The sequence below is a fragment of the Microtus pennsylvanicus genome, chromosome 1 (genome assembly GCF_037038515.1).
Source record: "Microtus pennsylvanicus isolate mMicPen1 chromosome 1, mMicPen1.hap1, whole genome shotgun sequence".
Lineage (NCBI taxonomy): Eukaryota > Metazoa > Chordata > Mammalia > Rodentia > Cricetidae > Microtus > Microtus pennsylvanicus.
This window is the reverse complement of record NC_134579.1, coordinates 69,746,019-69,771,971: the sequence shown is the minus strand read 5'-3', so window position 1 is coordinate 69,771,971 and position 25,953 is coordinate 69,746,019. Positions and strand designations below refer to the sequence as shown.

Here is a 25,953-nt window from a genome sequence, read left to right as displayed (position 1 = left end):
AGCGCCATTGTGTATTCGGGTGGGGTTATGTGCTGGGGAAGCAGGCACTTGGTGGCTTCCCAGAGTGGCCTTGGTGAGTGGAACCTCCTCAGGACAGCACCATTAAACAGAGGCTTAAGGGAGAAAGGCATTATAAGACAGATGGATTCTTGTGGAGTATATTTTCATGCGGTTTAGTCATATTTTAATGAAATATTCTTGCTTGCTTTTTATATGCTGCTGTTTATTATTGGGATGCTTCTTTGTGTATTGGTTAATGGGCATAATTTTAAAATTCTCTTCTGTTTTCTTTCCTGGATTGTTATTAAATCTATTATGGTATGTTTTGAATATTTCTGCTGCCGAATGTCTGCAGTTTGAAAAGTAGTTGAGAAGGATGTTCTAAGGCAGTGACTGTGGGCACTGACATCGAGTCCTAGCTGTCCTTTAGAAAGAAGGTAATGACGCCTCCTTAAAAAGATGATAATGTCCAGGTGGCGCACGCCTTTAATCCCAGCACTCGGGAGGCAGAGGCAGGCGGATCTCTGTGAGTTCGAGACCAGCCTGGTCTACAGAGCTAGTTCCAGGACAGGCTCCAAAGCCACAGAGAAACCCTGTCTCGAAAAACCAAAAAAAAAAAAGATGATAATGTACCGATGTGTTTCAATGGACTAGTTAATATAGCTGGGTGATATTTTGATATTACTGCTGATATTATGTAAATCAAATAGCAACAATGATAATAAGATTGTAATAGATATTGTATGAACCTGGTAAAAATAAAGCTATGATTGTTACTATGAGAAGTTACTAATCACAATAACAAGAAAGTTTTGCCCATGGGTTCCATTTAAAATTCATCTAACCCCTGAACATAGACTCTTCAAAATAATTGCCCCTTGCTTGACTTTTGTCAGCGTTGGATAGTTCATTGTAAACATCTTTCATATCCTTAAAATATTATATTCCAATTTATTTATGTTTTTGTAGCTACTATGAATGTGACTTCTTTTTGATTATTTCTTTTTCAGAGTTGACTGTTAATATAAATAACCTACTTACCCTTATAGGTTGATTTGATATCCTGCAATTTTTTGAATTTATTAATTTAATAATGTTTCCTTGAGACTTGGACTTGTCTGTGTGTTCACTTTGTCTGAACAGGTACAATTCATCTTCCTCCTTTTTCTAATTTCCTCCCTTTTCATTCTTTGTATTGTCTAATTTCCCTGGCGAGGACCACCGTTTCTTTGCTGAACAGAAGCAATGAAAGTGGCATCCTTGCCCTGTTCCTGGGGCTTTCACTAAAGTCACAAAAAGTCCCTTTCTATGTGGACTTTGTTCTGATAAATGTACTCAAGCCATGGCTTTGTTTTTGAAGAGGAAGGAAATAAACAAGAAGCCTGTTGCCATGTTGGCTTATGTTCTCTGTAAAACAGAAGGGAGGATGATAAAAAAATAAAGCAATGTTTGCCAAATGGAAAAGGACAAATCTGGTAGGGAGAGGGAGTTGTTTTTGAAGCTCTTCCTATGACATTCTTGGGAACTTAAAAACGAAGCCCATGTCCCTCTGTCGGGCAAGAGCAAGTTGGATGTGACAGCGGCTGACCCCGCTCTGGCCTTGCATCAGCACCATTAGATGGAGCTCAGTGCAGCCGAAACAGTGTAATCACTGGGGACGATTTTGCACGTTTTCCTCTCAACTCTGGTAAAGCCTCATCTTGCCAATTCCAAATCATAGCTGGTAAATGTGTGTTTTATGTAGAAGTCTGTTTATATTTCCAGCCAGATTTTCAACTCGGAGCCAGAAGACTGTCTACTAAGTAGGGCTATTGCAAGATACTCAGGGCTGAAAGGGACTTCGGTGGTCATTGAGTCCAACCTTAGGGCGAGATGTCTAGAATAAAGTACTTTCCATCCCCCACTGATGGAATTAATTCTCGACCCTCTTTGAAAATGGGGCGTCTGAGACCCAAAGAGGTGTCTGTAGATACTGTTGTTCTAACAGAACTCTCACCTAGAAGCCTTCCCTCTTGGCCATAGCTCCCCCCTCCAACTGTTGAATGCTTTTATACTGTGCTTGGCCTGTCTTAGTACTCTCTTAGGCTGTCAGGCTCTCGGATGCAGAGTAGGGGGTTGCATGTTGTATCTGGCAAGAACAGGTGCTTCTGGAGTTTCGCTTGGCTCTGTGCATTTATGATATATGTTATATAAACTTCCATACAAAAGTAATAAATATTTATTGCAAAGAAATATTCTTGTCTTGAGAATTCGCTTTTTTTTATGGGAAAGATGAAACTGAACTCAAATGGGAGATTTGATTTGCTTTCTTTACCAGAATCCATTTAACTTTTCTGCCTGTAACGTTTGCACTGACCCCTTGACAGTCCCTGCTTTCATTGGTTCTTTACTCTTTCAGAGTAAAGTGAATGTACTCAGTAGGTAGGCACATTGTGCTCCAGGTAGTCTAGCCTCAGAACTCGGCCTCCTCTGTCTGGCAGTCCAGGAGTTCAACCTTGGCACTTTACTCTTAGTGGATGTCACAGTCTGTCAATTCTCCTTTCGGTCAGCCCAAGAGCAGGTGCACAACATTGCTTATCACTTGGATGAGACAACAGAATATCCTTTGTAAGGTATTTTAAAATATCTTTTAATAGATATTTATTTTCCAGGAAATTTGACATCAGACTTTTTAAGTCTTTCTATTGTTTAGTTGGTAGGGTTTTTGCTATTGTCTTAATTTTCATAAGGAAAAGATCACATATATAGTGAGGCAATGGTATGGTGGTAGATAAAGAGATAGATTGTTAGATTAGATGTAACACACACTGTAGAAGGAGCTGCGGGCAGGCCTGCTTTTTGTCCCTCCTGGCTCCCGCACGGCTAGCTTTACACCCAAAATAACAACACACAAATTGTATTTATTTAAACACTTCCTGGCCCATTATCTCCAGTCCATTATTGGCTAACTATCACATATTGATCTAACCCATTTCTAATATCTGTATTGCCACTTGACTGTGGCTTACCGGCATGAGTCTAACCAGCGTCCGTCTCAGAGAAGAGAGTCATGGTGTCTGACTCACTTCCCTTCTTCCCAGCATTCTGTTCTGTCTACTCCACCTACCTATGTTCTGACCTATCAGACCAAGCAGTTTCTTTATTAATTAACCAATGAAAGCAACACATAGAAAGAAGACCGACCTACATCAACACACACACACACACACACACACACACACACACACACACGTGCTCTCATGTGCGTGTACCACACACAGAGGAAACAAACCACATGCACATAGCTCTGAGTTGCTTGATGGCTTCCCAAGCTCCCTTAACTGGCCCTGTATGCAACACTTTGGCTTGGTCTTTCCATGACCTCCAGGAAACCACCTTTTGCTTGGCCTGGTTGTGGTCTGACTCTGTAGCTTGGTTCTCCTTTCCTGGTGTGCAACAGTTGCAATCGGTTGTTTTTTCTCTGTTCATATTTACTCAGGCCAGCACTTACACACACACACACACGCACACGCACACACACACACACACACACACACACACACACACACACACACACACACACACATAAACTGATTGGTTCCCTGTTAAATTTTTCATATTCAAATGCAATCTTTCCCTTTAACATTTATTTTTCATATTTTGATTACTTTACTCCTTGAAAATGATACACAAAGGGTCAGTTGGGGCTGGACGAGGTGGAGAGGGCAGTGTACCACAAAGAGTTGGTCCGCAAAGCTGTGGAGAGAGGCTGGCATGTTAAGGCTAAAGTGAGCACCGTATTGTGAACTAGCCTCAGAATTATCAGTACATAGGAAGAAGAAACCCCCCAATTCCTTTCTTAAAGTGAGATTCGACACCTTTAAGCAAACTCACCTTTTGTCAAAATTTAAAACACACACACACACACACATACATGATGGCTGATACTTTCCTATTTTCCCATTTTACACAGTTTAGGCATAATGACCCCAAGTCCACAGCCATGGCCACCTTCCTTTGTGAGCCCACAGAAACTAGCAGCTGACCTTTACCATAGTTTGAATGATTCTTATCACAGAGGTTTCCTCTTCCTCTGCCAATGAATATGATGAGGGAGGAGGATACTCACACAGAAGCAGATCCAGGCTCCTAAGCCCCAGCCGGTTATTGTGGGGTGTGTTGCAGGATCATGAGTAGACTAGCCAGCAGAGGCGCTAACCCTCTCTAAGCCACTTGCCCTTTCCTTAGGGTGTTCTTACAGAGACACGTGATGCATGAACCGATGAGAAAGCCTGGCGTGCTCTTCTCTGCATCATCCTTCAGCCTCTTCCTTTTAGGCCAGTGGGCCCTAAGTGATTTGTAGATAGTGGTCCTGACTGAAGAGCAGCAATCAGGGTGGGTGGCTGGCATTGTGATTTTCTCCTCCGTATCTCTTTGTGTTTGTATCCCCCCTCCAGTCCCCCCCCCTCTCTCTGTGTGTGTGTGTGTGTGTGTGTGTGTGTGTGTGTGTGTGTGTGTGCGTGCAAGACTGGCATGTTCTTTGAAAGTTTCTGAATTGGGTCAATATGATTTGCCTGTTTGCTTTTTTTTTTCTGATTTGGCCTCTGGCTGGGCATTTAGGTGAGCTGGGCAGGTGGTGGAAATGTATACTTGTAAACGCCTGTGGACAGCAAGTCTAGTGCTGATGGCAACTCTTCTAGTATTTCCTGGACAATACTGACTCTTTCACATGGTGCCTTCCTCCTCCTCTGCTTTTTCACTTGTCTTCCTTTTTCAAGGAGCCAGGAATCAAGTCCAGGGCTGTATACTTGCCATGGTACTGGTTCACAGCATCCACAACCAGTCTCTTCCTATTGTTACATTTATTCAACTGGGTGTAGTTTTACATACCTAGAATCCCAGCTCTTAAGAGACTAAGGAAGAATTGTGTTTCAGGCTAGCCTGGGCTATGTAGCAAGATCCTGTTTCAAAGTCAAAACAAACAAATGATGAATTCTGTTTGGGATTTGATTCTGGAGATACATATGTATACCTAACTTTTCTAAGCCTTGAGAAATAATCCAGGATATGTCAGTGTTGTTAGTGAATCCGTGGTCAAACAGTCCCTGGGAAGTTGGTCCCCCAGTTCTGTTTGACTGTGAGTTAAGCCGTGTGGTTGGCTCTCAACCAGAGTTGTGTGTAGGGAATGACTTCTTATGCTATGTGCTCCAGCCACATTCACAGAATTATGAACCTGTTGTTGGCTCCTTTTGAAGTTCATATCCATTTTGTCTTTCCCTTCATTAATTTTAATGGCTTTGTCAATGCTGAGTGGTATTTTTTTCATCGAAGTGTGCATTGCATATTTTCTACTTATAAGAAATAATGTAAGGAAATCAAGTAACATATATGTGAAAGATTTGCAAGGTTTTTATCAAAGAAAAAGTATGCTCTACATTTTATAGACAAAGTAAGCCTTGAGTAGAACTTGTTTTCCTTTATCTCAAGTGTTATTAAGATGCTTTATTGAGAGTGACTTTTAGTATTATTGTTCCTTATGCTGGACTGTGTGACCACAGCACCCTGCTCTCTCCCTTTCAGGCCTATACTGTCCTCTGGTTTCTGTTTGCTTTCTGTTGCAGTCTTCTTCCCAATTCTATCCTTGCAGGTGCTTACTATTTATGCTATTGTGCTTTATTGGATAATTTTATGGAAGGCTATATGAGTGATCTATTCTCCCAATTTTTCAGTATTGGGCAATCCTTTATTTATGAGTAAAATCCTATCTAAAAATATAATGATAGATTCACATTTACCATATCTAAATACTATAATGAAGATCCATCCCGTATCCCTTAAGAGAATTGAGCAGGGTTGCAAGGGTTACTAATTTCATTCATGTATGCTATGATTAGAACAATGTCCAAATCGTTGTTCTAGTCATCAATGTGTGTCCACCCAAACTAGGAGACAGTGGCATATATACAAGGAAATCTTAAGTGGCTCCCCTTAAAAGCTGGGAAGACACAACACCATAGTGGACACGTGGCAGCTGCCTCTGTGAGTCAAAGCAATCGAATCATTGCAGAGATCTTTTGTACTTGGAAAGTGAAGCACTCCCTGCCTTCTGAGCTCCTACCATGAGTTGCAATAGGAAAACTTGCATACTTGCTTGCCAAGCTGGGGCTTTGGTTAGTAGGGACTATACTCAGAAGTGAAATTAACCTAAATTAACCACAGTTTACAACCCAGGCTTCTGCCTGGGAGTTGGAAGCCTTCAGTAGACTCCAGAGTTCCAGCTCTGTCACATCATACAGGCAATGCCTTTGCTGCTTTTGTCTAGTGGGCAGGGCAGGCTTCCTTTAACTGCTTCCAACTCTGCCACCTTCCCAGAACCCGCTGTCTGTCCTTTGCCTCCCTTGATACATTCCCCTTACTGGATCTTCTTTTTTCCTGTTGGTCCTTTTGGTGCCCAGATGATTGTCTTCTTTTGACCTTCTGTCTTCTCCCTTTAGAAACAAGAATGTTAAGAGAATCAGCTCAGTCATTGTTCATCCGCTGGCTCGATCTGGTTATGATTCCTGCAATGTATGACATTTGTAGGGATTGTCATTAATCCTTTAGTGTTTTTCTTGCAGGAAAGCCATCTCTCTGTTCATTCCCAGTGTTCCCAAAAGTATATTCATCATCGGGTTTGACATGCCATCTTATTTTGTAGTCTCCCACACTCTAAACCCTGTGGTTCTCTGATCATTGTTCACATGTCCCGTTTTTTTCCCTGTATTTATCAGCAAGGTCTTTGGGTATAAAAATGAGTCTCAGCTCTGTTCCAGTCCATTTATTTCATTGCCCATTATTTTAGCTCATTCTTTCTCTATATTACAAGTGACTCATCACCTGTATTCTATTTTTTTCATATTCCAGCTGAATATCTCTAAACAGTTAGTGGTCCAGAAATTATTATTATTTTCTTCCTGTGGCTGTTTTACTTCCTGCCACGTGAACTTTCTCCTTTTATCTAGCTGTTCAGAGCATGATATGCCATGGCCTACCTTACTTATACCCCAGTGTATTCTCCGTATGACCTTTTGCTCTTGATATGATCCTTCCATTATTAACAAATGCAAAGTTACCTTTCCCTATTTCATTCTTGCTAGCTGACACATCCTCTTCCATTTTCTTTTTACTGGCCAGTCATTCTTTGCATTTTTAAGAAAAAAAATGGTACTTTATTGTACACTGCTTCTCATGTCTGCCCAATGCTCTGGCTCCTTCTCTGCACCTGCCTTGACACTCCTGATGTCCTATGGCTTAATGACTAAACCCTCCTGTATGTTCCTTATCTTCACATTGCTCAGCTTCATGTGCAAGGTGTCAATTTCAACAATAATTGTCCTAGAAAATTCTTCTGTCTAGCAATATCTGCCTCATTGTGAAGGTGACTGTGAAATCTGTTAGGCGACTGTGATAATCATTTAATGCTTCTTCATGTTCCCGTCATCTTATGCCTCTTTGTGGGGTGATGCGATGAGTTCGTGTACATTAATCCTGACTCTCAGCTGTGTTTCATAAAAACCAGAAGTACAATATAGTATAGAGAACTCCCCTATAAGTAATTTAATATCATAAATCACTACATTTGACTGGTCCCTTTGACTGGTTCTAGCCACTGGTTCTTATGATGAGATGATAGTATGATGAGGAGATATTTCCTAACTGAACCACTTATCCATGGCAACACAGTTGCTAGGCAAGCTGACCACTAGCTCAATGAGAAGTTTTGGTAGTACTGCCTTTGTATTCTTCCCATTGTTTCCCCTTTCATTTGCTTTTTAGTACCTACCTAGAATGTGTACCACAGTTCCTCTATCATCCATAGTCCTCACTTTGTTCTGAGGACGTAATTTAGCCACTTGGATGATATGTGTGGATCAGTTGTGTGATTCTGTGATTCAACAGTAGGAAATTTTGGAAAGTAGACTATGGAATATGTGCCACACTTATCTGTTTGATGCTATTGTGAGCCTGCCAAGGGTTCACCATGTACTGCTTCTGTTGGCTTAGGGCGGTAAGAAAAGGAAACGGGAGAGGAAGTTATATACATCTTGAGCAAATCAAGGTTTTCTATTCTTAGTCTTTTGTTACTGTTTGGAAAGTACAGCCTCCATTCATCGCAGCCTCGCATGTGTTTCCTTAGTGCCGTTTCAAAAGGGGGGAAATAAATTTGGGATTTTTTTTTTCGTAGTGAAAATAGTAAAGTCACATAGATTTCCCCTTTTTCTGTTGGTTAGACCTCAACCCAACTATGCAGATTCCTCAACCTCAGCCATGTATGTCAAAGAAAAGCACCCAGAGCGGGAGACTGGAGCCAGTGAAACCCAGTCTCATGAGATGTGCTATAGAGCCCTTAAGGGACAGGGCAGCAGGGAACATGGGAGCCACTGGCAATGCTGCTCCATATTCAGTGGGCTGCTTTGCCCACATAGGGAGTTGCCCTGTTGAATGGGGGCTCAGAACTGGTTACATGGGGACAAATTGCTGTGTTCTTTTGCTACAGCTATCCCTTCTCCATAACTTTTCATGGTAACATTACCCTGGGTGTCTCACAACCCCTGCCCCGGTCCCGATAAACAGATGATTTTCTTCAGCAGTTATGATTGGCTTTGAAGACTTTTTCTAATTTAAAGCTTGATGGATTATTTGAGAATGATCAAAAGCTGCATACTCATGCCTGTGATCATCTACTGTGTCCTCCAAAGGGTGGGACTCAGCTGCTGACTGAGGTTTCTGTCCTGCCCGGTCCCACAGTCGTTTGTACCAAAGAAATCCACAGAGGTCTACTACATTAATTCTAAACTGCTTGGCCTACTAGCTCAGGCTTTTTATTAACTGATTCTTAAATCTTAAATTGGCCCATTATTCTTTTCTATGTTAACCACATGACTTGGTACTTTTATCAGTAAGGCATTCTCATCTTGCTTCCTCCACGTCTGGGTGACAACTGCAGACTGAGTCTTATCTCTTCCCAGAATTCTCCTTGCCTCACCTCTACTTCCTGCCTGACTACTGTCCAGTCAGTGCTTTATTCCAGCAATACACGTGACAGAATCAAAGACCATTGTCCCACAACACTCAACTGAGCAGAAGAAGCAATGGAAGGATGGCTTGGCCTCCATAGAGTCAGACTGTGGCTGTTTGTGTAGTAGTCACCCTTCTGTTGGCAAAGGGAGCTTTGGGAAAGTGAGCATTTTATGAAGGAGTAGCTGTGTAAAGGATGGCAGGGCCAAGTGGTGGGGTCGGAGCAGGGCACAAGGTCTTTGCAGGAGTCTCACTTTTGTCAGGGTGGATGGTTAGGCATGGTTTTGTGTTTTTGGAATGAGAATATCCTCCGAGGCCAATGTGAGTGCGTATTACTAGAAGAAATGTTGATAATATTCCCTCCTTAATGAGGGGTTCTATGCAGTCTCCAGATAGTGTGGCAGGAGGATAAAAATAATGCCCTCCTAATTTGTAGATTTTGCCATATTGTTGTCATTGTTCTTTAATTGAATATGTATTAAGCTCCAACGGGGTGCAACAAATAGTGTCAACTTATAGTCAATTTTCCAGAACACTCAGAAGATTTATAAACACCAATAAATGGAAAATCACAGCACCCCTTGGGGGTCGTAAACATATTTACCCTTTCTACAAATGGGAAGTGAAGTAGGCTGTGCTCAACCCTACTAGGACTGTGGATGAGAGCCAAGAACTAGTGAGTAGAGAAAAGTATTTTCCATCATTAGGGTTTGGATTAGAATGTATTATTAAGGAATTATGCTTAAATGTGCTTAGAGCTGTGAGGTTTTAATTAAATTGTTCCACTCACTGTTAGCTTTTCGGTTACCAACAGGCTGCCAAACTGTGCCACTATATATCAAATTTAGTGTGGAAAAGAATTTGGAAAGAGACTGAATTCTTAACTTTAGATTTGGTCACAAATCTAAAAGCTCACAATTTTAGATTTGTTCAGTCCAGGGGAGGTGTTAAAGCTGTACCTGTTAACAGATGTCTCCGAATCTTCTGCATTGAAGACAGCATACCTTCCCTTTGATGCCCAATTCCAGCCTGTTTTTGTCGACACAACCTTTCCCTGGAGCCAGGACTCTTCCCTTCATCCATTAACGGTCTCCTAGAACTTAACTCATGTGAGCCTGCTCCAGAAGCATTACCTGTTACCAGTTGCTGCATGCCCAGCCTTCTCACCCGTGTGTCTCTCTTTTCGCCCAGTAGTTAACTTTTCTTTCTGGGGTTGTGATACCGTTCTCCTGTTTCTTAAGTGGAAACCAAAGTGAAGAGCATGTGATTTCGTTAAAGAGTATGTGTCTTTAAATCCTTCCCATTTAAATCCAGTTGGGACTTAGATTTCACCTTTAAGTTTGAACCACAGACAGGAAGACTTTTTAGACACTGAGAAAGTCGTAAGTCAATTATAAAACCTTTAGACCTGGTTGAAGTGAAATATGACTTCGAGATAAAATTCCTATCTGAAGAGGGGAGAGCTGGGAAGTCAAGGCAGAATGACCAGTTCAGATTTTCATTATTCCTTTGTTTGGTGATTTTATTCACACAGATTCAGCACTGAGCCCTTGCTGAGGGCACAGTAGGTCTTTGATTACCATTGACTCTGAGTAGGCAGTGAACAAGGAAGTGTTTGTCAGCGAGGCCTGCGATGAGCCAGGGCAGAAGTCTGGATTAGAGGAAGGCTTTTTAAGTTGGAATGAGAATAGTCAGACTTGAAAAGACATCATCCCTTGTCACCTGCAGAATTTCTTCATCCTCTGGATGCTGACATCACTTGTCATGGCCGTCTGCTAACTTGTCATACACCCACAGAATAGGTTCCTGATTAGGTCATGATTGTTATGTTGCAGAATCACGCCTATTCCCGACTAGGGCAAGATCAGTGGTTTTCTGATTTTGTCTCATACTCAGTTTTTATCAATGGTAACCTTGGGCATAAAAATAGGAATTCCTGTTGGGAGTGTTAATGTAAACTCTGAGCACTTCCTAAAATATATGTGATTCATGCCATGTGTTTGTTCCCACATCAACACCAAGTCCCAGGATGCAATTACCCATGCCCACTCTCTGCTTCGTCATGCACTGTGTTTATCCTTTCAGCAGCCACATCTGGGAGCAGGGCCAAGCTCCTTGTAAGATCTATACATGTGTATGGCGTGATCACCCATGACCCTCCGAGTCTGACCTCGCTTTGCTCTTTCCTGAAGAACAGTCTCGTTGCCGGGCTTGCGTACACTGCACTCTTCCGCCAGCGTCCTCATGCTTTTCAGCTAAACAAAGAGCTTCCATGGTCTTCTCCATCCAAAGTCCTCTCGGTTGTTGTTTTGTCCATGCAGCCCTGTCTACTTTTACTTTTTGTCTTCTCTCTTTGTTTTTGATTTGTTTTCTCTCATGTCTTTTGCCTCATACGCTGGCCCTCATCTACTCTGCTTTCTAATGAGATCTGTAGATAAATCCACACTGGGAGGACTGATCCTTCCTGCTTTCTCCTTCCTTCTCCGTCTCTCTTCTCCTTCCCTCTCTTTCCTTTTTTTGGCCTTCCTCCGTTGTCATCTACTTTCTCGTCCATTGTGCCAGTCAGTATATTCTTGATAACTAATAGCAGTTTTATAGGAATGTGAATGAAACTATCCCACATAGGGTATTAGATGGCAAATGAGATTGTTATCAATGCTTGGGTTTCTTTTTGAAATTTGAGAGTGAGGGGGCAGGAAATGAGAATGCACATGTGTAGGTGCACATGCAAGTATGTGTGTGTGTGTGTAAAGGCCAGAGGTGGCTGGTTTCAACTAGGCTGACTGGCCCGTCAATTCCAGGAATCTGTTTGTATCTTCCCCCAGCCCTACCCCAGCCTTGGGACTCTTGGTGCTTAACCACCATTCTCCTCTTTGAGGTCAGTGCTGGGAATCTGGACTCGGGTAGCTAGGCTTTTTTGGGGTATGCTTGTCAGCTTGACACAAAGAATTGTTATTTGAGAGGAGGGACCTTAAATGAGGAAATGACTTCATAGGACCTGGCTGTAAGGCATTTTCTTAATTAGTTATTGATGGATGGGGGGCAGTCTGTTGTGTGTAGTTCTATTTCTGAGCTAGTAGTCCTGGGTTCTATAAGAAAGCAGGCTGAGTAAGTCATGCGGAGCAAGCCAATAAGCAGCATCCCTCCATGGCCTCTGTTTCAGCTCCTGCCTCCCTTACTTCCTTCAGTGATGAACACTGCTGTAGAAGTATAAGACAAATAAACCCTTTGCTCCCCAGATTTCTTTGCTCATGGTATTTCTTCACTAAAATACCAACCCTAAGATATGGGAAAGTGCTTTACCAACTACATCTCCCCCACCCGGAGGCTTGTCTTTTTGTGCACTTCTATCTATGACCTCTTTCTGAGTCGTTTAGTGAGTTCACTTAATCTTAGCTTGTCTGTGGACAGGCTTTTTCCACTTTGACGTAAAACTAACTGTAAGGACTTAGCAGAGAGACCTTTGTAGCTCGAACTCCAGTTTTTTCTCTTTCTTCCTCTTTCTTTCTCTTCCTGTGTGGATGACCAGAAGCAGTCTCCTTTTGATCTTTGGTATCCAGTTCTGATAAGCGTGGATCATAAGATCTCCAGGTTTCTAAGGCTGCTGGGATACTTAGTGAGAAGTCTGTGAAGCTTTGCTCAGTGTAACTGCATCTGTTGACCATGACAGTGCAAAAGTGTCTGTGTAGGCCGGGCACATGCGCCGGGCAGTGACTGCTGTACACCCAAAGACTACTTCTCAGAAGGGAAAAGAGGTTTGATAATTAGAAAATAGCATCTAGACTTGGCGTGCCTCTCCGGCAGCTCATCTACCTTTTATTGCTAGCAAATACGATTTCTCTAATTTTCAATTCTTTGGCATAATCGTGACTTCCATTTCAGGTCTTTGTGATAGGATGTGATGTGTCTTCCCTTTTCCCCACCTAACTGCCTGCTGGAATCCAGCCATTCTCACCTTGTTGCTTCCATTTCCTTTACGCAGCAGATGACTCTTAAACAATGAGCTTCCTCTAGAAAAATGTTGTCACTGCTTCAATTTGAAATGAATATGTCAGGCTGAATCTATAACTTCTAGAGTTCTGCGTATCAAAACAATGCGTAAGCTAAATGGAAGCCGAACAATGTAGTTAGAAAAGGGTGCTATAGGTGAACACAAGACACACTACAAACTAACACTTTATGCCTCTGTATTGCCATGTAGGCTGCAGTCATGTGATTAGATGGAGCATCACTTCCCTTTTGTAAGAGCAGAAAGAGCAAGTCCCAGCTCATTTGCTGGTGAGAGGCTTAGAAAGGGACAGTGATTTGCCCAGCTTTCCCTTGTATGTGGTGTCAGAGCCAGGATCAGATGCCCAGGGTGGTGCTTTGCTCCCCATCTGTCTCAATTGATTGCTCAGGGCATTCTGAGGTTGACTGGTAGGCAGTGTCATATCTGGGTGTCAAATATCTAAGTGGTTGCTCATGTTCTGACATTAGCTCATTTATGAGCGTCTTAGCCACTATCTCCTTTACTTTTGAGTGGGGCTTCTGAATTAGGGAACTGTGTGATAGCAGGTCTGCATGTCTCATGGTTATCCCATGACTAGGTCACTGTTAAGCTTTTACTTCCTTATTAAATGAATAAAATATTGGTAGGTGCCCACAGTCTGACTGTAAGGCTGATGGTAGGATTTCTGCAGTGTGTATGTGTATGTTACACTGTAGACGAGCTTGAAGATGGGCTCTTCTTTCCTTTATTTTGCTGTTCCTACCCCATCAATGAGACTGGCAGTCAGTGAATGTTGTTTTCTTGGGTCCCTCTATTATCAAGGTTTTCTCATTGCAAGAGGGAGTAAAATTAAGGTTCCCGTTTATTTTATAGGCTTCTGAAATGGTCCTTTGATGCAATCTATGTGGTTTGGCATTAGAGATGTTTCAGAGTATGTGTGGGGAAGAGGGGGCACCTTCTAGCCTTTCGGCACTATTAATGAGCTGTTATCTTAGACAGGTCAAATCATCGCTTTATGAGAATTTTATCCTGAACGAAAGAGGTTGTTGGAAGAGCTCTTTGAGTGCCTTTTGCCTCCTAGGCCTAACATTTCATTAACCTGCCTGCCTTCTCCTGTGCTAATCGTTGTCAATCACTCTCGTGAATATGCCTTCCCTGCTCACCCTGATTAGTGGTTGTCCTAGCTAGAGTTTCTTTTGCTGTGATTAAACACCCTGACTAAAGTAACCTGGGGAGGAAATGGTTTATTTCATCTTTCACTCGGTGACAGTCCATCACCAAGAGAAGTCGGAGCAGAAGCTTGGGACAAGCAGGACCATGAAGGCAAGAACTAGAGGCGAAACTCTAGATGAACATGATGTCCTGGCTTCCTGACTCTGCTCTCTGTCCACCAGGGCCATCAGCCCAGAGGTTAATCATCGATCAAGACAGTGTACCATCACCTTGTCTGCAGGCAATCTTTGTAGCCAGAGTTAAGGCTTCCTCCTATTAGACAACTCTAACCTGTCTCAAGTTGACAGAAAGCTAGGCCAGTACCTGGTCGTAGCTTCTGGAAGAGGAGCCTGGAGTTTCCAGAAGTTTCTCAGGCTCACTTGTCTGGCATGTCCCTTCTTTCTTAGTTCTAGTTACCTAGCATGGAATACTTGACATGGGACAGAACAGTTTTTCTTGATTTCATATTTTGCTGGCGAGGTCATAGAAAGAACTCAATCAAAAAGGTTTGAGAACCCAGCATCAAGATTATAAATATCCAGTCCTTGAAAAATGTGTGAACGTTACTATACCCAACTTACTGAGCTGTGTTGGATCAAAATATGCTTAATGGTTATATCTGCAGTCGAGTTGTTGCAAGACAAAGCATTATTTGTTTTGTTGCTACTGTGATCAAAGTATTTATTATACAGATATTTATCGGGCAGCATTTAGCAAGTATGAATTTATATCTTTACAGCTTTATGACGTGAATGGGGATCTAAGTTCAATAAGTTAAACTTACAAAGCAAGCAGATGTTAGATCCGCATATCAAATTCTCATGGTGTGAGTCTAAAGTCTTTGCCTGTATTCATTTTTGTGTCATGTCTTTGGGGGCAATGATTTAATTAAAAAGAAATAGACCATATCATGATCATGTCCTCAGATAATATACATCACGAAGTGTGATATATATTATATAGGTGATCACTAAATTAGATAAACATTCTAAGTTTTGTTGGTCATAAAGAATATGCCCTTTTATTGATTTTTGAATATATTTTGGCCATCTTTTTCTCCTACTGATGCTGTAAATTGGTAATTATGAATTTTAATAATTACAATAGGAAAAATAGTCCATTTTCTTTCATATTAAGTCATTGAAAAATAGACTTGAAAAGACAATAAGAGTGACATATATAAGTATGGTTTGCTTTTGTTACTTATTTCCTGAATTTCCAATGATGAAATTGTTTTCTATTCCTAAGTTGTCTTTAACGGAGTTATTTTTTTAGTATCACACAAGGGAAGTGCAATCTTGGTCATTGCATGGCGGAGCCCCTTTTCTCATTTTGTATGAGCTTGTCTAAGGAGTTTCTGGAGATCTCTAAAGCTTGATACACACACACACACACACACACACACACACACACACACACACACTACCATTTAGAGCATTTAAGCTGCCTTTCTTTCAGAAATTTTTGGTTTGTTTTCATTTCTACTTTTGAACAGTTACATGCACACCTGGGTTAAGTCCCTCTTGTGTGATGCGCCAGCATGCTTAGTCAGATTCTGGGGACTTCTGAATGCCAGTGACTTTTGTAGTCTGGGTGTAATATTGTATGTTGGTTGTGATTCTAGGGAACCAAATTTCTAAGGTGACTAATTTTAAAAAATTATTTAAATTATAAAGTAATTATATTATTTTCCCCCTTTTCTTCCCTCCCTTCCCATAATCTCTGCTTTCTTTCTCTCAAATTCAAGAGCTCTTTTTCTTTTATCGTATATATCTCTCCTCCTTCTCTCCTTCCTTCCCTTCCTCCTTCCCTTCCTGTTTTCAGCAGCAGCAGGAGCCCCCTAACACTCTGATATGCTCGCTCCCATGATTCATCCTGTTCCCACACCTTTCACTGAAATGAATGCTTGCAGCTTTATGCCATGCAAAACAAGATCAGTTCATTTCCATTGATTCATATTGATGGCCTGACTGGTGTGCCGCCCGTGAAGCCAGCATCAGTTCAGGCAAGGGCTGTGCACAGCCACTGAAACCTGTGGGCAGAAGGTCTTTAGTGGGCAGATTATCGTTGGAGGTTCCAGTACAGCCTCACACTGTAAATACCTCGGATACTTTTACAGTAGTAGAAGCTGATAGAAACTGTCTGGATGATGGCAGTCATCAAAGTTAGCATTACAAGATGGGATTTCTAGGTGAGCCGACAAACTTCTTGGTGGGATGTGGTTATAAAGGCATGCCACATGCTTATCATTTCTCTCCAGCTCGTCTGATCTACGTCGAAGAATCAGGTAGATCCACCTCGTTCAGGTTTTATAAGGTGACTTGGCTAGCCTATGAGAGGTCAACATTTCATCAAGGATTTAGCTGCAGCATCGGATAGAGTTCACAGAAGTGGGGTGCGAACGTGAAGAAATAGTGAGCCTTGGGAATAGATAAATGAATGGAATTCCTTGTTTATTTTCTAAAACATTTTTTAATTTCTAGTAAAAATGTTAAGTGTGAGGAATGAATAAATAAATATAACGTCTCTGCCTTCCTCAGTGCTGTTGCCTCCTTTCTTTTGCCCTTAGTTAGTTGGCTAGTAACATTTGGGCTAAAGGATGGCCCATCTACGTCAGTCTGGCGGTATAGTTTGCCTTTATTTTTCTCACATGCTGTGTGTTAGTTTGGGACCTGTGTTTCATGTTCTCGTCTTTATGTTCTTGCCACAATGGTGTCATCTCCCTGTAACTCCACTAGTATCGCTGAAAATTAAGGTTTTGTTTTCCAAATGATATAATCAGCTTCCCATGTAGTTTTAGTTGAAGTTCAGTCATTTACATGTATATATGGGGTGAATGGAAATACCTCTTATGGCAGATTAGGTCTTGTGAACAGTTCCATCACGGGAAACACGGTGTTTGAATACCCCTCTTTAGCTGGACTTTTTTCTTCCTAGTTCATTCTCGTGTTCTTATTCTAGCCATTGCTGCAGTGATGAGCTCTGCATGGGTGTGATGCGGTGGGACACGTGCCATCAATCTTTTGTCCTCACCTGTGCTGGGCCTTCTTCATACCCATTTCTATTGTTTGATTCGTGCTTGGGGAAGTTTGAAGTCCTATAGCCATTGCAAATGAGTAAAGGACAAGAAGCCTGAGAGGAAGCATCTCTCTTCATCCTTCTGCTTGGGAGATCTAAGGATTGGTTTGCAGAACAAGTCCTAAGAGGATGGATGAGCTGCCCACATTGCTGATGAGCTCAGTCTAACCCTCTTGAATGTTACTCTTCCTGTTCCCCTGCTCTTTGTGTCCCCTCAGCACTCACCCTTAGAATTGACTCCCCAAATAACGTTCATGCAGGCCTTGTGTCAAGGGCATTGTGTCTCAGGGAAACCAGCCTTAGACAATGGGATCTTTCTAGTTATGACTGGAGAGTGTGGGAACTTATTACAATGGCCACTTTATTTGAGTGCCCACAATATCTAGAACAAACCTCCCGCAGAGCATCAGGAGACTTCCTAGTCGCGCTTCAGCCTCTGGTAAGTTATTTTCCCATCCCATGACGGCAGAGCCACAGTAAGAGTGTGCTATGGAGACAAGTTTGTAAGACTGGAGGATTCGTCCAGCTTCTTTTAAGACTTTTGTGGGAGCAAAAGTGTATGAATCCAAAGGTTCTGAGCATGGTTGAGAGTTTCAAGAAAGGGGTTTGTGGGGGAACTTGGGATGAATTCCAGTGATAGAGCCAAGATCCAAAAGAGACATCTGGGAGGCAGAAAGCATTCATTCCTTGTTCATAATGATGGCCACAATGAGACACAAAGCCAGGTCAAGTCAGGCAGTTTGGGGTTGTTCCTGTAAAGGCCACTTGAGTGAGGCTTGGGCTCATTAGTCAATTGCATCAACCTATTCTGAGAAAGGGAAGTGGGGATCAGTCCCAGCTTAGACAAGAGCATAGGTGACTGGAGCCAGCGGAGGGCTACAAGCTCGGGCTGGTTGCTTTCTCTAATTACTTGTTTCACTATATAGCTCAGGTTAATCCTGTGACTTGGGTCTCGGTGGTTACAATCCTGTGACTCAGGCCATAAGCAGTTGGGTATTTTGTGTTAGAGTAACGTATAGAAGTTGAAGACCTGATTATATCCTGTCTCTTTGCTGCTACCCCAAGGGAACACTTAATGAGTGATGCTTGCCTCAAGAAGAAGAAGAATTAACAATAGCTATATTATGCCTATTAATTTATAGTTACTGGTTGCTATAATTAATGCTATTTATGAAAATCATCATAATTATAGTGCTTTACAAAGTATGTTCCCATCCACTTTCTTATCTGAGTCTTCAACAACTCTCTTGCTGAGGCAGGGCTGGCGATGGTCTCCTTGCTTTCCAGATGAAGAAACTATGGCTCTGGGAAGCATTTAACCAGGCTCTGATCCAGTGTCCTTGCCAATTTGCTGTGTTAGCTATGTGTATGTGTGGATGCCCCTATCAGATTTCTGCTCATCATAATTTCAAGTCCACACACAGGAATACCAAATTCATTTGGTTCTCGGTAGCCGTCCTGTGGGTGGTATGTCCTCCCCCTCCACCTAGTGCTAACTCTCTCTATGCAGAATGTTCTCTGACACTTCGGAGGTCTTTGTTTTTACTTTTTTGAGATGTTGATACAGTTGTATTGTGGGTAAAGATAGGACTCTGTGATAGAGAAATCTATCAGTATTACTTCCATAATAGAAACACATCTACCTTCATAGCTTTGCCATGGGCTAGTGGGATGGCTCCGTGGTTAAATGTTTTTGATGTGAACATTTGGTGACCTGGGTTCTATCCTCAGAGGACACATAAATGTGGAAGGAGAGAATCAATACTACAGAGTTATCTTCTAACCTCCAGTGGAAGGCTACGACCTGTGGGTGCCTACCTGTACCTGCACCCACATGAGAGTGCACACACACGCACACACATGTGCACACACACGCACACACACATACACACACGCACACACACACACATGTGCACACAATGCACACACACATACACACACACACGCACACACACATGTGCACACACACGCACACACACATACACACACGCACACACATACACACACGCACACACACATACACACACATATGCACACGCACACACGCACACCCACACATGCACACACACACGCACACACATAAGCACCCCTCATGCCAATAATAATTAAAAGAATATAAAATTAAAACGTTGAATAAGACGGAATCTCAGGTTTAGACAAGAACACAGCTACCTAATACACCACTCTTTTTCCAGTGCGGGCTGCGCGTGAGTTCTGAGAGTAATTTTTCAATTTCATAAATCCAGTCTTGGAGGCTGTGCTCTACATCCTGCTGCTCACAGGTGCACATAGTCTGAGCCATTTGATGTCAGTTCTTGATCATATACTAGAGTATTTCCTGCTTCTTGGTATATATGTCATGTTTAGTACCTGGAAGATGTTGATACAAGCAAGGCCCTGAATGAAAATCCTTGGAATACTGACGGTGTCATTATTCACCAATGCCTTTTTTTTAATATAAAAAAAAAAGATTGCCTACTGAAACATTCATACACTTCAGGCCCTGAGCAGGAGACTGTGGGGCACAGTGTGACCTAAACGAGTTGCATCTTTATTTTCATCAGTCTTGCATTGCTGTAGGCATGACAGGGCCGTATACAAATGGATATAAAAGACAGCACGTCATTGGTGGTCAAGATGACCAGCCAAGTAACAGGGCAGATTGAGGGGATAAAGGAACAGAGTCGTCTCGGCCGGATATCCCAAATGGCAAAATACCTACTTTAGACAACGTGCTCATGGGCACCCATTTTTAAAGAGGGCTCACACACAAGGAAGCAAGGTGATCAGTCATCTAGGGTAGGATCCATGGAACTGATGCCCAACTTTCAACATACGTGTAGCTGATCGTCCCAGTTTTCCTGGTGTCAACCCAGGACTGGGGAGGCTTCACTTGTGCTGACTGTCTTGGCACAATGCCAGCCAGTACATCAGACTCCAGTCATGCTACCTCACCACACGTAAATAACTTCTAAGACTCAGGGAAAGTGGCGTGGTGAGAAAAGCACTCAAAATAAATAAATAAAGTAAGTAAGTAAGAAAATGAAGAAAGAAAATAAAAATAGGAATTTAGTCAGGTTCTGCAGTGGCATGTTGGGAAAAGCACTCTAAATAAACAAATAAATGGAGAAAGAACGAAAAGAGAAGGGGAACAGTACTGCTGCTCTCCTGTTCATTCTGAGGGCAGGTGATGTGGACCACTGATGGCTAAGTCCCATTGCTCTCCAGCTCCCTCACACAGGCTCGCTATGCCTGCCTCCTGTGCAGCTCTGTGGCCAGTGTCCTACGTGACCTGCTTCCTGTGTAGTTCTGTGGCTTCAGTCCTAAGTCACCTCTTTCTGTTTCACGTTTTATGAGTTGTGCATGGGCTCCCTTACATACACTGCTATCACCTCCTGATCACTGACCAGATAAATAGTTTCAGGCTTCATGGTGCCTAGCATTGATTTTTCTTATAGGAGACTGTTTCTCCTCCCTACCCATTGCTTCTGTGGTAAACCATCAGCAATGATTTCTGAGTACAGAGGGCCTCAGAGATTCTGATCCTACGTTGTAGACATGGGGACATGAATTTCTTCTACTTAAATCTTTATCAGAGTGCTAAATATATGACTCCAGAGAAAAACATTTCCATTTGTTTTCTGTTTTCTTACCTTTCAAAAAGTGATGATAATTTTCTTCTTGCCTACCTTAGTAAGATTGATGAAAAACTAAAAGAAAATACATGTAGGAAATAGTCCAAAAGAGCAAATTATAGCATGAGCGATTTGAACTCAAAATGCTATGCAGAGAGGTTTATTAAATTTTAATATATATGTTTTTTATCAGGGAAATCCTGGAGGCAAGACCCTGGAGGAAAGACGGTCCAGTCTGGATGCAGAGATCGATTCCTTGACCAGCATCCTGGCTGATCTGGAGTGCAGCTCTCCTTACAAACCTCGGCCCCCACAGGTAGGTGCTGTCCACAGCATCCCTCTTGCCATGGTCCTCACCCTATCAGGAGAATGAAGTGTGTCTTAGGACCTTCCATTCTTTCTCCAACTCCTTAAAGTTGGTGGCCCAAGATGCACCCTACCCCTGATCTGAGAAGACCTCGCTGTGTCACAACCTTCCTGTACCACCCCCGAGTGCATCCATGATAGGCATGCACTTCCATGCTGACCACGGTTCGTCTTTGTTAACTCTCAGCTCATGCTGGATCACCAGCAGTGACTTCTTAAATGTGCATTGGCGGCTTCTTCCTGTCAAAGTTAGGTGGGTCCTTTTTGTCACTGTGTGGTTTGACCTGAAAATGCTTTTATTTTTCTAATTGAGAGTACATACATCACTGTGTGTCCCACTCTTGTTGGTGAACAGACACCATTGTACTGTCAGTGATCCCTTAACAAGTGTACAGTGCTGCTTCTCCAGGTTGTTAGAGGAAAGCACAGCTCATTTCATTGCTGTGCCCTTTTCCTGAACCTGTCTTTGTGGATATCCGCCTACGCATTGTTGCGGTCTCTACATATATGACTTGGCATGCGTGTCTGTATAAGGTTCTAGTGAGGGCATGTCTTGTTTTTCTTAGGTTGCATGTTGAGGAAGCGTTTGTTTTTGTGGCTTTTAGTAGTAATGACAAACGCTACAAGGGACACAAGACCTCTACCAGTGTGATTCCCACACACAAGAGAAAAACTGGCTTTTTTTTTCTTTCCTCTAATCCCCATCCCCTGCTTTCCTTCTCAAGTGCTGGGATTAAAGTGATTTGCCACCAAACCTAGCCTTTTGGAAGTGTGTGCACACTGGTGCAGAAGTTGAACTATATTGGTTTCTCCTAGAATTCACAGGAATTAAACAGATCAATTATTGTGTTTTTAGTGTTAATGGTGCATTGTTAAAGTTTCCTTTCTTATTTTTGCTTAGAGCTTGATATTTTTTCTGCATTTTCATTCATCATTTACATTTTTGGAGCTGGTATTCCATCACTGAACAGCATCCTCTACCTGGCTAAATATGAAAAGGGTGAAATCCATTGCAGGGCGCTGTGTCCTCAGAAGGATTCTAGATGTACAAGTTAGGTGGGTCCTTTTTGTCACTGTGTGGCTTGACCCGAAAATGCTGTTGTTTTTCTTTTCTTTTCTTTTCTTTTCTTTTCTTTTCTTTTTTTTTTTTTTTTTTTTTTTGATTTTTCGAGACAGGGTTTCTCCATAACTTTTGGTTCCTGTCCTGGAATTAGCTCTTGTAGACCACAGAGATCCGCCTGCCTCTGCCTCCCGAGTGCTGGGATTAAAGGCGTGCGCCATCACCGCTCGGCTGCTGTTGTTTTTCTAATTGACAGTACATGCATCACTGTGTGTCCCGCTCTTGTTGGTGAACTCTGTATTGCCATTGTATTGTCAGTGATCCCTTAACAAATTCTAGAGCAGCCCAGCTTCCGTGCTGCCAATCACTCGCGGCTTGTCTTCATCTAAAATGGAAGTTCCCTATCACCCTCCCTACTCATGTAATGGGACTGGCAGTTATGCTGGCAGCAAAAGGCCAAACAGACAGAAGATGAACTCCTGTGTCTGTGTTGGCGTCGCCAGTCCCGCCAGTGCGCATGCTCTTCATGTCTTATTCATTGGCAGAGCGTTGGGTGGAGAGCAGGCATGGAGGCTTTTGCGGGGAACTGAGAGGCAAAGGAAAGTGTTGGGAGCAGAGTCAACGTACTCGGTAGTTGTCTAGTAGCTCCTGGCACTCTGTGAGATAAACTGCAGCTGCTGTGGCAAGGGCACAGGAAAGCAGCGATAGATTTTTAAGAAGGTGGCAGAACCTGAACAGTCTTACCCACAGGCTAGTGAATATAGCCAAAGACTGGGTGGAGTCGTGTCCCTGGAGACTCAGGGCAGGGTGGGACTTTCAAGCCCATGAGGCTAAGGGAAACCACTCCATCAATGGCTTGCCTTGACTTTGAAGCCCTGGATCAGTTTTGATACTCAACTGACGTTTTAGCTCGTCAATTATAGATTGAGAATGGAAAGTTCTTGAAGGGTCTCTAGCAGGGGAAAGCTAAAATTTATTCGGGACAGAAATGCTGGAAACAAGACCAACTCTGAAGATGCAGGGGGAGAGGCGGAAGCTCCTCCTGGAAATAATGCATATATTATCATCTGACCTTAACTGATTTATAATTCCAGCCAATCAAATAAACGTTACATGCCTAGTTTCTCAGGATAGCAAGTCCATGCCCTGCCACTAGACCAACGACCTTCTGCGAAATGCTTCTATGCACTCATTTTAAGCAGGGATTTTGTTTTTCACTCCTGGAGACTTCTTGTTTTCCTCTCCATTTTTCTTATACTGAAAGTTTTTCTGATAATTTTGGGGTTACAATTTACTCTCCCCTGACTCCTCTTGAGATTCTTCTTGCCGTTCTACTACCTCTGCACACCGTTTCTCTTTCTCTTTAGAAAGCAAGCAGGCACCTAAAGAATAATAATAAAATTAATATAAAACTAAAGTGAACAAACTGGAATAGGGCAAAAGGATGATAAAGCACCAGAAACACATATAGATGCAAAGACACATACATTCATACATATGGGAATTCCATAAAAACTCAACAATGCAAAGAACTAGTAAGTTGGTGGGGGGCAAGAGAGAGAAAGAAATGCTCCAGCAAAACATTATGAGACAAAGAAGCTGTTGTATAGAAAAGTCCCTGCTGCAAGGTGTCTCCTTGTCATGGTTTTTCTGCCTTAGGTCTGTGGCTACTCATGACTCCCATGAAAAGTAGTGAATTCTAATTGGTTCATTCAGTTGTGGTCTTCCTGTCGGAATGGTCTTACTATACAAGCACTCTCAAAATCACTGACAACCCAAGACTCCGCACGTGAGCTGCCATTTCTTGGAGGCAGGGGCAGTGCACTTGTTTTGTGGACAGAGCAACCAAGACTTGCCCTGTAAATGACTTAAGTTTTTGACTGCTATGTGAATACAGCTGGACCCAAACCTTAGACTTGTTCTTGACTGTATGTTCTAAAACCAGATTAAGACTTTGGCGGTTATTTATTTTTAATTGTCTTACTATTGGAAGAAATCACGAAGTCAGTCCTATAAGTGACATTGTTCCTTAGGAATCACTTTCCCATAAAAAAGCAAAACATTCATGAGGTTCAAATAATAATTAGGATGACCTCTAAGTTAAATAATTTCATAATGAGGCTGAAGTCTACTTTCAGTGTGTCTGTTCCATACTCAAATCAAAGGTTGGTCTAGTCTGTTCTTTTCAATTATTCTAATTTAGGAAAGCAAGAGTTAATTAGGAGCTCCAGCTCCTCCTGAATTATCTTCGCTCCCGTGGAACTGAAGTAGATGCGTTAGTATTTATTGCTAACCTAATTATATGCTGTGAGAACAATAATCACACCCTTAAATATTAAAATACGTGCCAAGAGCAGATGATGTCTGCTGTAGACCCTGATGTGTTGTGGCTACACGACACCTGAAATGTCCTCGAAGAATAGACTTTCATGCCTAACTTTGATGTTTTCTGTTTTTGAGGCAAACCAGATTTCAAATTCACAACTGTGTGAGTCACCTGAGCACCTCAAGTAGGTTACTAGGTCTGTGGTCCCCCACTCCTCAAGCGCTCATTGTGTCTTACCAGTTTGTTTCTGAATTACCTTTGTATGGCTACTTTGACTCATGATCTGCAAAAAAAAAAATGATATGTAATGTTTAATGCTTGTGCAGGAAGAGGTCCCAGAGAGCAAAGTCACATAACAACTCTGAAAGTGCCTCTGCTCTTGATAGATTTTGCCAAAGCATTTCCCCCTTTTTAAAGAAGGATCTCGCATCTCATGTTGTCCCGTGTTAGTTCAGCTTCCTTTTTTTTTTTTAAATCCTTGTGTCTCTTTGGACACTGCAGCTGAACTCCATATATTTGAAAATATAAAGGTCTTTTATAGCCAAGAGACAGAAAAGTTGTCTGGAGCAGCACAAAGAAGGAACTCACTATGTTCTTTCTATTGCCATGTGCCCCCCCCCATGTACTGAAACTGTTCAGAGACCCTATATCAAAAAATCATACAGATATTAGCATTGTGCATTTAAGAATCAGGGGGACCCCACCACACAGACAGCCATGTGTGCTCTTGACTGCATCTGTCCTGGGAAGTTCACTGAATTTCAGAAGTTCCAACGGTGATGACAGTGAATGTCTTGTCTAGTGCATAGGTTATTTCAAACAGCAAAATAAAGTGTGTGGCCTGTTAAGGAGAATGACAGATTTCAGAAATTCAGATGAGCTTAAGACCCGATAGCAGGCTTACTGCTTAAGGCTTTCACAGCAAAGAGAAATATTTATTAAGGAGATCGACAGTGTTTTTAATGCCTTTACTGAAGTTTATATCAAGTACACACACACACAAAGATATATTTATGTATGTGTGTATGAATATCATATAGATAACATATGTCTATAATGTTTGATATAGCATAATCTATATAATATTTTAGCAAAGTTTATATGGTATAGATCATATATATTATAAGTATCATATAAAGTATAAAAATCAATATGAAAATATATTTGTTAAAGTTTACATAATTAATGTATATACATAATATATTGCACATAAATTATATATATAAATCACCTTTTGCAAAATTTACATGAT

The 25,953-nt window shown here is 42.0% G+C and overlaps 1 protein-coding gene across 3 annotated transcripts in view; it reads left to right on the top strand.

Annotated features, from left to right (window-relative positions):
• The window catches only part of Lpp (LIM domain containing preferred translocation partner in lipoma), a 606,896-nt gene that overhangs the window by 289,335 nt on the left and 291,608 nt on the right, over positions 1–25,953 (top strand). For all 3 annotated transcript variants that reach the window (XM_075967686.1, XM_075967672.1, XM_075967680.1), the window contains one exon: positions 21,143–21,265. In XM_075967686.1, the coding sequence (XP_075823801.1) occupies positions 21,143–21,265 (123 nt within the window). The remainder of the gene's footprint in view (positions 1–21,142; positions 21,266–25,953) is intronic.